The sequence below is a fragment of the Aptenodytes forsteri genome, unplaced genomic scaffold (assembly GCF_000699145.1).
Source record: "Aptenodytes forsteri isolate BGI_AS27 unplaced genomic scaffold, ASM69914v1 Scaffold61, whole genome shotgun sequence".
In the NCBI taxonomy this organism is placed as follows: Eukaryota; Metazoa; Chordata; class Aves; order Sphenisciformes; family Spheniscidae; genus Aptenodytes; species Aptenodytes forsteri.
This window is the reverse complement of record NW_008794443.1, coordinates 2,105,548-2,120,227: the sequence shown is the minus strand read 5'-3', so window position 1 is coordinate 2,120,227 and position 14,680 is coordinate 2,105,548. Positions and strand designations below refer to the sequence as shown.

The window sequence follows — 14,680 nt, the reverse complement described above, 5'->3', positions numbered from 1 at the left end:
TCAAGGTAGTAAATGGATGGCTGAAAAACTGCAGAAAGTCTTTATGATAGCAAAGGATTAGACAATAAAATGACAGGTGAAATGGCGTGTAGAGAAGTCAAACGGATGAACAGAGCATCCTAACTTTATAAATAAAACAATGGACTCTAAGCAGACTGCTCCCTTGCAGGAAGATCATCTTGGGATTATGGTAGAAAATTGCCTGAAAACGTTGACTTAGTGCACAGTAGCAGTCAAAAAGCAAATACAATATTAGGAATTATTATTAGGAAAGGACGAAACAGGAAACTTCTTTATGCCACTGTAATAAATGCATGGTGCATCTAAATATAGTATACTGCTTATAGTTCTGGTTCCCATACCTCAAAAAGGATATAGCAGTACCGGAAAGACTCAGAGAGAGGCTGCATAGGTGAGGAAAGTGCTTCTGTACAGAGAATAAGCATATAGACTATGACTCTTCAGGTTGGAAAAGACAGATAAAGACAGATACACTAAATGTCTACCAAATCATGAGAAGCAAGAGAAGTTAAAAAGGGAATGATTATCCACCATTTCTTACGGTACAAGAGTTAATGTCACCAAATGGAAGTAGTGAATGCCAGGTACAAAATGAGCAAATAGAAATGGTTCTTTACACCTTCGTAAGCAAGCTATGAAATTCTTCACTGCACAAAGTTGTTAAAGTTAAAATCATGGGTTCAAGAAGTGGTTCGAGTAACTCAGAGAAGAAACATTAATCAAGGGCATTAAATATAGAGACACAGCTTCTGTCTCAAGGAGTGCCCTGAGCCTCAACTTCTTGTATGCTTCTTATTACTATAAGCTTATCCTCAGCTTATGCTTCTCCTTAGACATCTTTTGTTGACCACCAGCTGAGATGTGATACCAGCCTAGACAGACTTCTATTTTTTCCTAGTATTACCATCCTTACATGCTTATATTATGCCCTAACAGCCACTGACCAATAACCAGAAAATATGTTAACATGTAAAGACCGCATTGCATAGCAGAAGTTACTCATCGGTCTCATTGGATCTATATTTTCATTTCAAAAAAGGGTATTTGATTTTTAAAACATCATTTCTGATAAACTTTCTTATTAGGAGCCTTTGAAAGAATATGCCGCTATGCCAAAAAATGCAACTCGGTGGTCGTGTCTGGTGGGGAAGGGCTATTTAAATAGACTATTTTAGATTGTGCTCCCTATTTTTCGCTTTAGCCTTTCATTTAATTTAGAAATGTGCTTATAGGCAAATATTCTAAAATAGCTGTAACGCCATTAGTTTGTCTTTCCCATCTACACTAGTTAAAACCAAATATAATCTTTAAAATTTGGAAAAAAAAGGCCTACATAACCACCATACCAGTCAATCATGAAAAATGCACGTTAAATTTTTATAATTACTTTAACAATAACCACAATATCTTTGACATTTCAGTTATCGTTTGGCTCCTGAACACCCATACCCAGGGCAATACTTTGATTGTCTCAATGCCACCTTATACTTCATGAGGAATTTAGAAGAGTATCATGTGGATCCTGCTCTCATCATCATTAGCGGTGACAGTTGTGGAGCTAATTTTGCTACGGTTATTTGCCAAATACTGCTGAATAGAAGAGATCTCCCAAAAGTACGTGCTCAGGTCTTACTTTATCCAGGACTACAGGGGCTAGATTTTCATTTGCCTTCCTATCAGCAGAATGCTTCAGTCCCCATGTTGTTTCGGAAGCTAGTTATCTACTTCTGTTTTCGTTATCTTAATAAAGAACCATCAGTTTTGGAAGATGTCCTACAAAATTGCCATGTTCCTGAGAGTATGAAACGGAACTGTAAAAAATGGGTAAGTGCTGACATTATTCCTGATGAATTTAAGATTAGAGGCTACGTACCACAGAAATCCACTTCATATAAACCTGAAGTCCATGAAGCAATCAAAGAAGTTTTAACAATAACATTTTCCCCGCTTTTAGCTGAAGACTCCATTATTTGCCAGCTCCCTGAATCCTACATTGTGACCTGTGAGTTTGATGTGCTTAGGGATGATGGACTGTTATACAAGAAGCGATTAGAGGACAATGGCGTTCAAGTGACCTGGTATCATTCTGAGAGTGGTTTCCATGGAAATTTAGCCTTTTTTGGCTATGGGATTTTTTCCTTTTTATCTGCAAAAAAGATAATGGATAATACTGTGAATTTTATAAACAGTTTATAAAAGTATTTTTCAGAACAAAGATGTAAGTCTTACATTATCCTTGGTGAATTTATACTTGGCAAAAAATGTAAACACTTTTGATTTATGTTTTGGAGTTTGCATTTTACACTTTCTAATTTCTGCTTCTGCAGTGATTCTCAAACAGATGTTAAGATTATTTAAAGCACCACCATTCTAGAAAACATTATTATAAAAACACACTAATAAGATCGAGCTGCAAAAGCGAGGCACCTGACACATCCTGTTTCACTTCAGCTCTAGCAATTCTATATCTTTGCATGGCTGGCACATGTTCAAGGCAAGCAGCAAGAACATCTCTTCCCAAAGATTCTTTGACTGCCCAGAAATGCTGAAGACAACAACTGGGGTCTACTTTGGCCCTTGTGAGAGACAGGAGAGCCCAATGACTCAGATTCTGTGAAGTCTTCTGTCAGATAGTGAAATTGCAGCTATGCATTTTAATTTCTAGGGTTGATTTGCACAAAGACTACACTTTTCTTGAAAAAGTGTAGTCAAAAGAAAGGCTTCTGTCTGGAGCAGAAGTTCTAAACTGGAACTAGTATGGGTTTGATTTTGTTTGGAATCTGAGAAATGATGTTTCATTTTGGAACTTGATTATTAAACTGGAATCCCTAAAGTTTAAGGAGCGTGTACATGTTAGGGAAGTGTAGAGGTGAGACTTCTTTTCCTTTTTGTACTCTTTGTTTTTCTTTCAAGATTATCTTATGCTCAGGACTACCTGTTATGCTATGTTTGTTGAAAAAGTTCTGAAGATCACAGATGTAAGAAGGTAGAGAAGCACAACATTATATTATCACTGTAATGCTGTGGCAATTTTGTGATGCTTTCAACAACAAAAAAATAAAAACTAGCACTTCAAATGTTACAAGAGCAAGTTACATTTGCTAAACACATACTCACTGATGAACCTAAATGAACACCTCATGGTGAAAGGAACAATGCAACGCTGGCAGACAGAGACCACAATCTTGCTAATTCTACCTAGTCAAATCTGTGCTGTGCACAGTAACTAATTTACCAGACAACTGCACTATCCACGACTATTGTATATGATCACATAGCTGTGGAAACATAATGCAAACTGAGTCCAGAAACACCATTGGGTGGGCTATTTTTTTTTTTTTAATCTGGACTTTTGCTGGTTTTAAACAAAATATTTCCTTCTACTTCAGAGTATTTTACAATGAGCATGTGCCCTATTAAAAACACTCAACTTCTCACTGGAAAAAATGAAGAAATTTCATTTTTTATAAAGTTTTCTAACTAAAATGACATAGTACTTTCCCCCCATCACTTACAATTAAACTAAAAAAAAAAAAAAATTATAACATGGCTGCTTAATGAAGTTAGATTTTTACCTCTTTCATTTCCCGGGGAATTTGCAATTTCAACAATGTTCTGACATCCTAGTTGTTTGAAGAGTTTCAGACTCAGATTCACAATTAATACCTCAAGCATCATTTAAACTACAGCACCTCTACATTAGCACAATCCCATTCTACAGCAAGAACAAGATAAAGCAGTTTGATCTGAAACTCTTTAATTGCTGACTATGTTAAGTAACTTTATGCTGCACCGGTTGCACTCTTGAGAGTTACTGAAGTTTACCTGATAGGAGGTAACCCAATCATGAATCTAAACTCAGCCTCCTGTGTTGTTTTTTAACCATGTTCTTCTTTTAGAAGAAAACACAAATACTAAAAAAACCTGAGATTGAGGTAATGACATAATTTTATAGGTGCACCTTTCAAAAAAAAACATTGGTGCACGCAGGACTTTGACGAACTTATCTTTTGTGAAATAAAGGGTGGGGAGAGAGTGGGAGAGGGAAAGACACCTACTGATGTATTTGTAAAAGGGAGGAGAAAGGTTTTTACTAGAGCAATCTCATGACTAACAAGTAATCAGGAAGTAACAAGCCAAAGATATCTGGGAAAGTCAAATCAAAGACATTTCAGATCACTGCTGCTCAGCAAAATGGCAGTTGTTTACACACTGCTGGTGTTATTCTTAGCAGTTTTTGTTGCTGGATTTATTTTGTTGGTCATGGGGGCAATTAATTTTGATTTCTCCAACTCAGAAATTCCTCCTGGAGTCAATCAGCCTGTAAAGCTCCGAATCATTCATATAATTTTAATAAGCAGAGCTGTGGTGGTAAGTTAACCTGGTGCGATTTCTGCGGGAAGAACGGTGAACCTGTAGATTTTAAACTTAATGCAATGCTAGAACCTTGCTTGGAATTAATTTTCAGAGAGGAGAGCAGGGCATAGCTATCATGCTGCATGTTGTATTTAGAAGCTCAGTTTTGCTAAAGAAACCTTTACCAGATTTTTCACACTACACGGCATTATTACAATCCCGCCTAGCTCTTACATTAGGCAGTAGGTAAACACTGCCTAACACAAGCATTTGAAAGTCTGACTGTGCTTCTACAATGAATTGTGCTAATCTAGCAATAATTTGATTAAGAATGCTTATAACTGTTGGATCATTTATATTTCCATTCTAGGTTCAGAATGTATCAGATGTCTTTGGGCCATGCTTTCAAGCTTTTCTTAGACTTGGGGATGAGGAGTTATGTATTTATTTTGAAGATAAAATTAGAGACTGAACATTTCAGAATTGGTTTTGGGAAGGGGGATTTTTTGTCACACAAGTGACAAAATTAGGTAACATTTCCCAAGAGGAGCTGAAGGAATTCCACCTCCCCTGAAAACATATTTATAACTCCTGCAGCAACTAAGCAGGCTTGTCTGATGGGAATGAAGGGTGCTGGCCAGCCCAACTTCTTCAGGTGAACTGGCCTGTAAAAGAGTGGGAAGCTAACCAGTCCACAAGAGTTGAAGCTCTTACCAGCACTCAACTTCTGATCTCACTGAATCAGTATTTCCATGTAATGATAGATGCATAGATGCTGTGATGATGAAGGTGTTAGAAATACATGAAATAGCAGAAGTTGTGCATATATTTAATAAATTACTTAAACACTTCCAAGAGGGACAAACTATTTAAAATGAAAAAAGAGAAAAGAAAAAAAAAAAAAAGAAAAAAAAAAGAAAAAATTATCTGTCAGAAATATTCTAGGTTATAGTGGACCATACTAAAGAATTCTGGATATATATTCTCATGCTTTGGCTGCACACAAGTTGTAATTACAAAGCGATTACTTCACTTAAGCAGCTGGAAAAGCCAGTTCTCTTTTTATCGTCTATACACTGCCCATTAGTACCATAAACCAGAATTGTATGCTGCAATATAACAACACAGGATGAAAGAAACCAAACAAGTTGAAGGTAAAGGTGAGAATATTCTTTGTAGTTGTTCCATTTCTGCTTGGAAAATAGCAAATACAAAAGAATAAATCATTTTATCATGTTTGTATACAATCAGAGACACTAAGAGTCGTTTCTATAATGAATTAAAGTCAGTATGTTGCAAAATGTATTAGTTTCTTCAGCCTCAAAATCAGGCATGGAGAACATTATAAATAGCTGGAGTCACTGGAAGAAAAGGCCTTTTGTAGGTAAATATATTGAGTCATAACACTATACTGACAATCCATACAAATGTGGCAGTCTAGTAAGAAATATTCATAACAATATTGAATATTAAGAGCTTGATTCAAACCTTCGTAAGGACCGAAGTACTGGTTTGGCATGACCAAATAATGTATTTCAAAACAGAGGTTATGCCTTTTTTTTATTTTTGCAAAGTTATGTTGGACCAGTAGCTCTCATTTGTATTCTTTTCATCTTCTGGTGCCTGCCATGAATATCACTACGGCATACAGAAAGAACAGAAGTTTAGGCCTACGAAATATCTCAGGATCTCCTTGCCAGTGCATTGCACACATCAGTGAAGTCTTCCGAGATGAATCAAAAAGCAATTACCAAATACATTCTCAACTTAGTCAACTCTGCTTTGGGCAAGTGTCCATATCGTGAAAATCAGCACCAGAACTATCATCTTTCGCTATGTTTTCACATCGTCTCAGGGGCAAGGACAGAACAACCAGTGAAAACCAAACTCGTTTTCAATGTTAGGTAAAGGACCTGCTGAGAAAGCAAAGGGATATATTTCACCAGTCTTTGTTAATGCTGCATTGTTTTGGGATTATGTTCTTCGGTAAACACTGCTGTTCATGTGACCTCTCATGATGTTACTGTTATTTGTTCAGTTGTATTTTATGTACAAATACTCAAATATTTTATGATTGCCCTAAAATATATGACTAAACATCATGAGTATACTGCCCATACAGTTCCTTTACTTTGGAAAATAGAGAATCTCTTGAGTGAACTCCCTATTGTCTTTGCCTTTGCACAGGGAAAGATTTTGGAAAATATTGGCATCTGCAGTCAAGTTAGCTTTGTCCGGTACCTTCAAGGTAGAAAGACTCTAGGAGCAGACCCGAAGCTCTTCATCAAGGACCTGTGTTTTGAGAAAGTGCCTGTAAGGATTTATCAGCCTAAGGTTCCATCTGCCAGCCAATGGAGAGGAGTTATGTTTTTCCATGGAGGAGGATGGGTATTTGGAAGTCTTGGTAAGATATCTAACAGAAAAAATATTACAATTTAGTTAAAGATGTATCTACTTCATAAATGGTAAAGTTGATTGTCGCTTGATCTGTAGCAGTTACGAAGTTTGAGTATAACCACAGATGCACTCTCGTAAGTCTTGCTGTCAGAAGTAAGCATCTGCTGTGCATTATGCGCATTTTTCTTAAAGACAAGGACAATGAGATATGAGGGGAAAAAATACAGTAAGCAAATACTGAAATAGGAAGATGAGGGGGTACAAAAGATCTGAGGAGCTATGTAGGAAGGGGCAGAGAAAAATAGAGACTATTTTCTTCTTGCAATTCTTTGACTTATGTAATAGACAACATCAGTACTCTGGCAAAAAAACCAAACAAAAACCAAACCCCAAACCCACCAAATATGTTTCTTTCAGAGACCCATGAAAAGTTATGCCGCTCTATTGCCAGAGAAAGTGAATCAGTGGTTGTATCTGTTGGGTGAGTCTTTCCTCATGCTGTTTTTCAGAGATTATTTCCTACAGTGTAAATATCACCTTACAGCTTTCCTGATCATAGCAACAACCATTCTCAGAGAAAGGTTTCTGTGGAACTTGTCAATCAATGTTTTCAAATTCTAAACTCAAAATTTATAGTAAACAGATAGTAAGCCACATATTCTACTTAATCTTTATTCAAGGAAACTCTGCTCGATGCTTACAGAAGCACTACATGAATAGCAAGCTAATATCATCACCAATATACTGACATAATGATTTGGATTATGAGGCTATAGTTGCACTGTAACAAAGACATAAAACAGAAGTACTCTCATTTGTATCTGACACATGGAAAGCTAAAACATAAACCGACTAAATGACTGTCAATAAAACCTAGACATAGTCGGCAGTTGAGTACTCCTGTGTTGTTAAAGACCTGAGAAACATCCTAAACAGATAACATCCTAACAAGTTAATCTGCACCACGTGGTCCAACTAGCTGCCATTTATTTATGACAACCTGTGGAGAAAGGGGAAATTCTGAGGTAATCAGGGTTATTGCTGGTTGCAGGATATTGCTGGTTGCAGGAACCAGTATTTTCAGCAATACATTTAAAACTAGTATTTCCCTCTTGTACTTTTGTTGTATCCTTTTGTGTACTAGGTATCGTTTAGCTCCTGAACACAAATACCCTGCTGCGTATGAAGACTGTCTTAATGCCACCATACACTTTATGAAGAATATAGAGCACTATGGGGTGGATCCTGCCCGTATAATTATCTGCGGGGACAGTGCTGGGGGCAATCTGGCAGCTGCAGTTAGCCAGACCCTTGCAGGTAGATCAGACCTCCCCAGACTACGTGCTCAGATCTTGATCTACCCGGGCCTTCAGGCACTGGACTTCAATTTACCATCCTATCAACAGAATCAGAGAGTCCCTCTCTTATTCCGAGAATGTGCTGCTTTCTACGTGTTGCAGTACCTAAATGGGAATGCATCAAATCTGGAAGAGGTCTTGGAGGGTTCCCATATGCCTCTAGATACTAAATTAAACTACAGGAAGTGGGTGAGTCCAGATAACATCCCCGAAAAATTTAAGGTCAGAGGCTACAAACCACATGTGCTACTTGACTGTACAACCATTTAAGGTCAGAGGCTACAAACCACATGTGCTACTTGAACCGAAGTCCGAAGTTTATGAGACAGTGAAAAGATTTTGTGAGCCCAACCTGTGTCCGCCGAAGACGCTATTGTTCACCAGCTGCCCGCTTTCATCTTAGACTGGAGGACAACGGTGTTCAAGTGACCTGGTACCACCTTGAGGATGGATTCCATGGAATCATAAATTCATTTAATAGTGACTGGTTATCATTTTCATCTGGAAAAAGGGGTCTTGACAATATCGTGAACTTTCTAAAAGGCTTATAGAAACAGTTTTCTTTCCTTCTATAAGAACTGCCAGTTTCCTGTGGTCTTTTATGCTTCTAAATTCCATGTAAGAGGTTTAGATAGCACAATTTATTAATGAGCAATTATGCCAGTGTGACCACTGAAAAAAAATATTTCAGGAATGCTATGAGAGTTTCTTTTAGTGCTGTTTGAAGTATTCCATGTGCAGTCTGCCTATTTTAATTATCTATTTGGACTAGGCACTTACTACTCTCTCAGTAAATATTAAAGATGCAGTAAAATTTTAAATCAACATCTGGTCTGACCCATTTTATTCAATCATGATCTATGGTTTCGTTCTTCCTAGAAGGCTGTGTGTTTTGGCAAAGGAGAAAGATACTGATATTACAATGCTGTAACGCAGTGCCTGTCCTGTATGCTACACATAGTATCTGAGCCTAAGATTCCCAGTCACTGACTTGCAGAAAATTTCTATGAGCTAGGTAACTGGTATTTTAGACTTGAAAAAATGAAGTCAAAACTGCAACTGTCCCCAACAGAGACACTATTAACAGCTTTGTGTAAATTAAAACGGAGGAAATGCTCTAAGTGTTTTCCTATGTTTATCAAACATACGAGTATGCTAAAAAACTTGTTCCTGTGCTTAAATATTCTAACAACAAAATCAGATTGATGCATTTACTTTTGTAGAGCCCACCTTAGCTTTTTTTTTCCTCATGTTAGTTCCCGTTTTCTTTTCTAAATGTCCTTGTTAAAACTACTTATTCCAAACTACTTAAAGAATGCCCACAATACAGGAAGCAGTATGTTGTGGCTGCAGATCAGATGCAAGAGGCAATTTAATCCCCACAGTAGGTGGCTCTCCTTGTAAACAGCAACTCGTCATAAACTAGAACTTCATTCAGTACTTAACTGCTATCTCTGAACAGTCATTCATAGCATCCGCAATCCAAGAATACCATGCAGAATACCAGGCCCTGTATCAGTCCCACAATTAATGTGAAGCTAAACAGGAAATTAAACACATTCTCCTCTGCCTCTTCTCCAATGTAATGCGTGCTGGCACCTTGCACAACTTCTCCAAGGACTTTAAAGTGTGAGAGATCTGACACCCGAGAGATCTGTTGTAACTTGGACTGCTCTAAGGTTTACTATTATCTGAGAAAGCTAAATCAAAGACAGGTGTAAAGACACCTCACCTTTGGTTAAGTGAAATGGCATTTTTTTATATACTGCCAGTGATACTGCTGGTGATTTTTACTGCTTCATTCATACTAGCAGTTATGGGAACAATTCAATCCGAGTACTCCAATTTCAGTATCCCTCCTGGAGTGAATCATCCTGGAAAGCTTCGACTTGTCCTTGCTTCTCTGATTATTACATCTGCTATGGTGAGTTACTCTGCCATGAGTTCTGCCAGAAATGTGGTTTAGGTGTTATTTTTGTAAGGTTATATGTGTAAAGACCAGAAACCTGCTGGCTGCATCAAGACTGACATGAAGGTTTTCTTGTTTTGGGGGCTGACTTTAAAGAACAATTTTTGTAAAATCATTTCTGTTAGACCTCACATAGTTCAGTCAGATTTTCCCTATTACACAGGGATGAAGCCAACCACAAGAGTCCAAGCTTTATCAGCTGAGCTTCCCTAATTCAGTTTAAGTTAATTATTTATAAAAAGTGAGATTGCTTTGATTTCCATTTTAGCTAAGCACAGATGATGTTTTTAGGCCATTCTTGGGGCTTTCCAGTAACACTGATGGAAGGCCGGGTGCTTCTTAAGCAGATAAAACCAGAGACTCATGGGAAACCTTAGAGGAACGACATCTGGGGTTTAAGCCTGTGAGCGGTGGGAAGCTGGTATGAAACCAAAGGACTTGGTGATGCTGAGAAGGAAACACCTTTTTTTCTCCCCTAAGACATTTTGCCTGACAGAGCGTGAGTCGGACGCGTGGGCCTACCTGCTCAGGTGCACGGTGCCAAAGCAACTCTGCTCGCCCAGGCACGCAGCCTAACAGGAGACTGCCACAGCTCCATCTTCTCCTGTGCCAGCTTTCTAGTGAGGACCAGACCGGAGCGGCTGCTAAAGGCGAGGGTAGAGGCGAGTGGGTCTGGAGCAGGCTGAACCCTGTCAACAGGAAGCCTGGGTGCCCCGTCAGGCCTCGCAGCGGCCGGGGGAAGGCAGGCGCACCGTCTCCCTCACGGCAACCTGCCTGGCGTGGCGTGTGGCAGCCTTCCCCGAGGCGGCCCGCGGCTGCTGGCTGCCCCCAGGGGGGCCGCCCTCCGCTCAGCCGGGCTCTCCTCCCTCTCTTCGAACAGGGGAAGATTTTGGAAAAGATGGGGGTGTGCAGCCAGATCGCCTTCACCCGCTACATGCGCTCCGGGACGAAGCTGAGGCCGGACCCTAGCTCTCGCTAGAGGACACGTCGGCCGGGTGCCGGTGAGGGTCTACCGGCCCCGCGCGCCATCTGCCGGCCTGCGGGCGGCCGCCATGTTCTTCCACGGCGGCGGCTGGCTGTACTGCAGCATCGGTAGGGCGGGCCGGGTCGTTTCCCCACCACCACCCCGCAGCGCAGCTGTTCGCTGCCGCCGTTATCTTCTGGAGGCGGGGGGAATAATTCTGCCCCGAAACCTGGCAGAAGGTCTGAAACGTGGCTGAGCTTTCCCGTCATCTTCAGCCAGCTTAGTGCTCTCGGTGAACCTCTGCTGCCTGCCTTGAGGGGAGGCGGCAGGGCTGAGGGGAAGAGGGACAAGGGGAGGGGAGGGGAGGGGAGGTGAGGTGGTGTGTGAGGATCGGGAAGGGCATGGCCAGGGCGGGAAAAGGAGGCTTCCACCTTCCTTGGCTATTGCATCTGGAAACGGAGCAGGCAGCTAACAACCCCCCAACTTTTGCAGATTCCCATGAAAAGATCTGCCGTTACATTGCCAAAGAAAGCGAGTTGGTGGTTGTGTCTGTTGGGTGAGTTATGTCAGTACTACCCCATGGAAGTCTTTTTGCTTTTCTTCACTTCTCAGCACCAGTGTTGCATGTCTTGTGGGAACACTCCTCCTCAGTATACCATTTCCCCAGGACCCCACATGGTCAGACAGACTTTCAAGGGGACTATTTTAATTTCTTCCCCCACAATCTGCTAATGCAGGGAGAGTGCAAACAGACCCCAAAGTAAGGTTCATGTATCTCACAACACAGAGCTATGCTGGCACCACACAAAAAGAAGGAATGCTTTCCAGAAGAGTTTTCTTACATGTTGAGAACTGACTAATAAACAAACTTGGAAGGTGGTGATACAGTGATCTGTTTAATTAGATGTAATCACACTGTAAACTTCAAGGAGTTTTCTAACAGTAAGAATCAAATGCTAATATATTTTAATACTAATAATACACAAAATTATAACTCTGTCCCAGTTATTTAAATAAAAGAATTCTCAAGAGGAAGTATCCTAAGTAAAGGTGAGGTGCAGACTGATTAAATTACTTCATCCACAAGCCAGATGCAGTCTACACCAAAAGAGTAAAATGAACTTGTATCACTCAAGTTCTGATCAGTGCTGTTCTCAGAAGAAGATCCCAACTATACTACGTCCTTGCAACTTCATCCTACTGGCTATCATTTATCTGTGATAACTCGCTGGACAAATACCTGTTTAGCAGATAATGACACCGGGTTTTTGTGCTGAAGGAAAAAAACTCCAAACAACACAGGGAAAGCCAAGGTGCTGTAGGAAATTTGTATTTACAGTTACGACATTTCCTTCTCTTACTTTTGTTGTCTGTGTACTAGGTATCGTTTAGCTCCTGAACACAAATACCCTGCTGCGTATGAAGACTGTCTTAACGCCACCATACACTTTATGAAGAATATAGAGCACTATGGGGTGGATCCTGCCAATGTAATTGTCTGCGGGGACAGTGCTGGGGGCTCTGGCAGCTCTGCAGTTAGCCAGACCCTTGCAGGTAGATCAGACCTCCCCAGACTACGTGCTCAGATCTTGATCTACCCGGGCCTTCAGGCACTGGACTTCAATTTACCATCCTATCATCAAAATCGAGGAGTCCCTCTCTTATTCCGAGAACGTGCCGCTTTCTTTGCTTTGCAGTACCTAAATGGGGATGCATTGCATATGCAAGAGGTCTTGGAGGGCTCTCATATTCCTCCAGATATGAGGCTGAAGTACAGGAAGTGGGTGAGTCCAGATAACATCCCCGAAAAATTTAAGGTCAGAGGCTACAAACCACAGAAGCCCCATGAATTCAAGGCTGAAGTTTATGAGAAAGTGAAAAGACTTTGTGAGCCCGACCCGTGTCCGCTCTTAGCCGAAGATGCTGTTATTCACCAGCTGCCCGAGTCTTTCATCGTGACTTGTGGGTATGATGTGCTAAGAGATGACGGCTTGCTTTACAAGAAGAGACTGGAGGACAACGGTATTCGAGTGACCTGGTACCACCTTGAGGATGGATTCCATGGAATCATAAGCTTGTTTGATTATTGTGGTTTGTCATTTCCAGCTGGGAAAAGGGGATTGGACAGAATTGTTAAATTCATAAAAGATCTGTAAAAGCAACTTTCCCTCTTTATGCTTCTCCCACGAATATCTCTGTTTAGGCTCCCAAACCTCAGGTAGTACTTGTCAGCAAAAATATTATACCCTTTGATGTGTAAAATACCAATTTTGATATTCATGAACTTCAAATACTGTCTGAACACTGGTCTTTGTCCTCATGAGACTACTGACAGTTCAGTCTTTACAGTTTTAATATTTTCCACATGCTGTGTTTCAATCCCTTTTCTTTCAAATCAGCATCTAATTGATTCCTTGTATTTAATTACCGGATGATCTACTTCTATGTAAATAATGTCTGTGGAATGATTTGGATTAAATAACTCTTGTGAATTACAGTCAGGATCTTTGTGATGTCCATTTGATAAGCTCCAAAGCATGACCTTATTTTATTTAGGTAAAAAGTACAAGGTAGGTACGTAGTGAGCTGGAGGGAAGAGTTAGAGAAAAGCTCTGGAAAAACAGGCAGAGATCAAGGTGTCAGTGAGGAGATTCAACATACATTCAGTGGACATGGCAGAGCCACATCTGCAAGAGTAGCAGTATGAGGCCTGAGTTCATTGGGGACACCTTGCTGGAGGCAAGTAAGGGCTGCCCTGATTTGGAAATAACCGTAGCTCTACAAACTCCTATTTAATTTTGGGATGTCCCCATTATGCAGGCTGAAGCTCAGGGCAAGAGATACTGGTTGAGAGGGAACACTTACGTCAGGTTTTAGAAAGACAGTAAGGATCAGTGAACTGGGCTCTTGATCTGTATACTGGAAGGTTATAGCATAAAGAGATAGAAAATATGAACCAAAATGTTTTCACGTTCTTTCAGAGAGCGGTTCCCCAGTATTATTTTTTTAGAATTTGTGCTTTGATGTTTCTCCGTGTTTTGAGTTTTCTTTACAGGACAAGGCAGTGTATTCCTTGACATGATGCTTCATTACACCCTGCTGATGAAAGCAAGGAAAAACAGTAGTGAGCATACTCAAAATAGTAAGACTGAGGAAATGAAAATCCTAAGACTGAGGAAATCAGAAATTTTTACAAAAACAAATGCTGTCTTCCATTTAGATTCCACAGTGCAAAGGGAGCCCTTCCTTTAGCTTCCTGCAGGCCATCTTTAGTCAAAGAATCCCTAAATTTAAGGACAAACGACATACTCCCAGCGATTTGAAGATGAATCCGTCAGGAACACAGGTGCCGTGCAACCCACTGGCGCAGATTTTCCGGCTCTCTTGAAACGGTAGTACCGGCCACGAAGCCTGAACTTCAACCTCTCCGCAGGACGCGGCGATGAGCGCCTTTACTGAGCGCCCCCGATGCTGCGTGCACAGGTCACGCACTGCCTCCTTGAACCGAGATTACACCGCGCCTCACGCCGGCAGCGCGGCCTCCCCCCGGTACTCGCTGGCCGCCCGCACCATGACCCCGGCGGCGGCTTTGCAGAGCTGTCACAAACGGCCCGT

The 14,680-nt window shown here is 40.7% G+C and overlaps 3 protein-coding genes and 1 pseudogene across 3 annotated transcripts in view; all 4 read left to right on the top strand.

Moving 5' to 3' along the window:
• LOC103907432 (arylacetamide deacetylase-like 4) overlaps positions 1-2,217 on the top strand; it is an 8,504-nt gene extending 6,287 nt beyond the window's left edge. Inside the window, exon 4 of the mRNA XM_009289601.1 lies at positions 1,443-2,217. Coding sequence (XP_009287876.1) covers positions 1,443-2,217 — 775 coding nt within the window. The remainder of the gene's footprint in view (positions 1-1,442) is intronic.
• A 1,998-nt stretch (positions 2,218-4,215) lies between these two features.
• Positions 4,216-8,683, top strand: LOC103907556 (arylacetamide deacetylase-like 4). The gene is given in 6 exon segments (XM_019474718.1): positions 4,216-4,392; positions 6,565-6,781; positions 7,192-7,255; positions 7,919-8,354; positions 8,404-8,513; positions 8,515-8,683. Coding segments are annotated over 6 exon segments (1,173 nt in total).
• A 1,196-nt stretch (positions 8,684-9,879) lies between these two features.
• LOC103907555 lies at positions 9,880-13,221 on the top strand (annotated as a pseudogene).
• Positions 13,222-14,507: 1,286 nt separating this feature from the next.
• Positions 14,508-14,680, top strand: part of LOC103907554 (arylacetamide deacetylase-like 4) — a 4,556-nt gene continuing 4,383 nt past the window's right edge. Inside the window, exon 1 of the mRNA XM_009289767.2 lies at positions 14,508-14,678. Coding sequence (XP_009288042.1) covers positions 14,508-14,678 — 171 coding nt within the window. The remainder of the gene's footprint in view (positions 14,679-14,680) is intronic.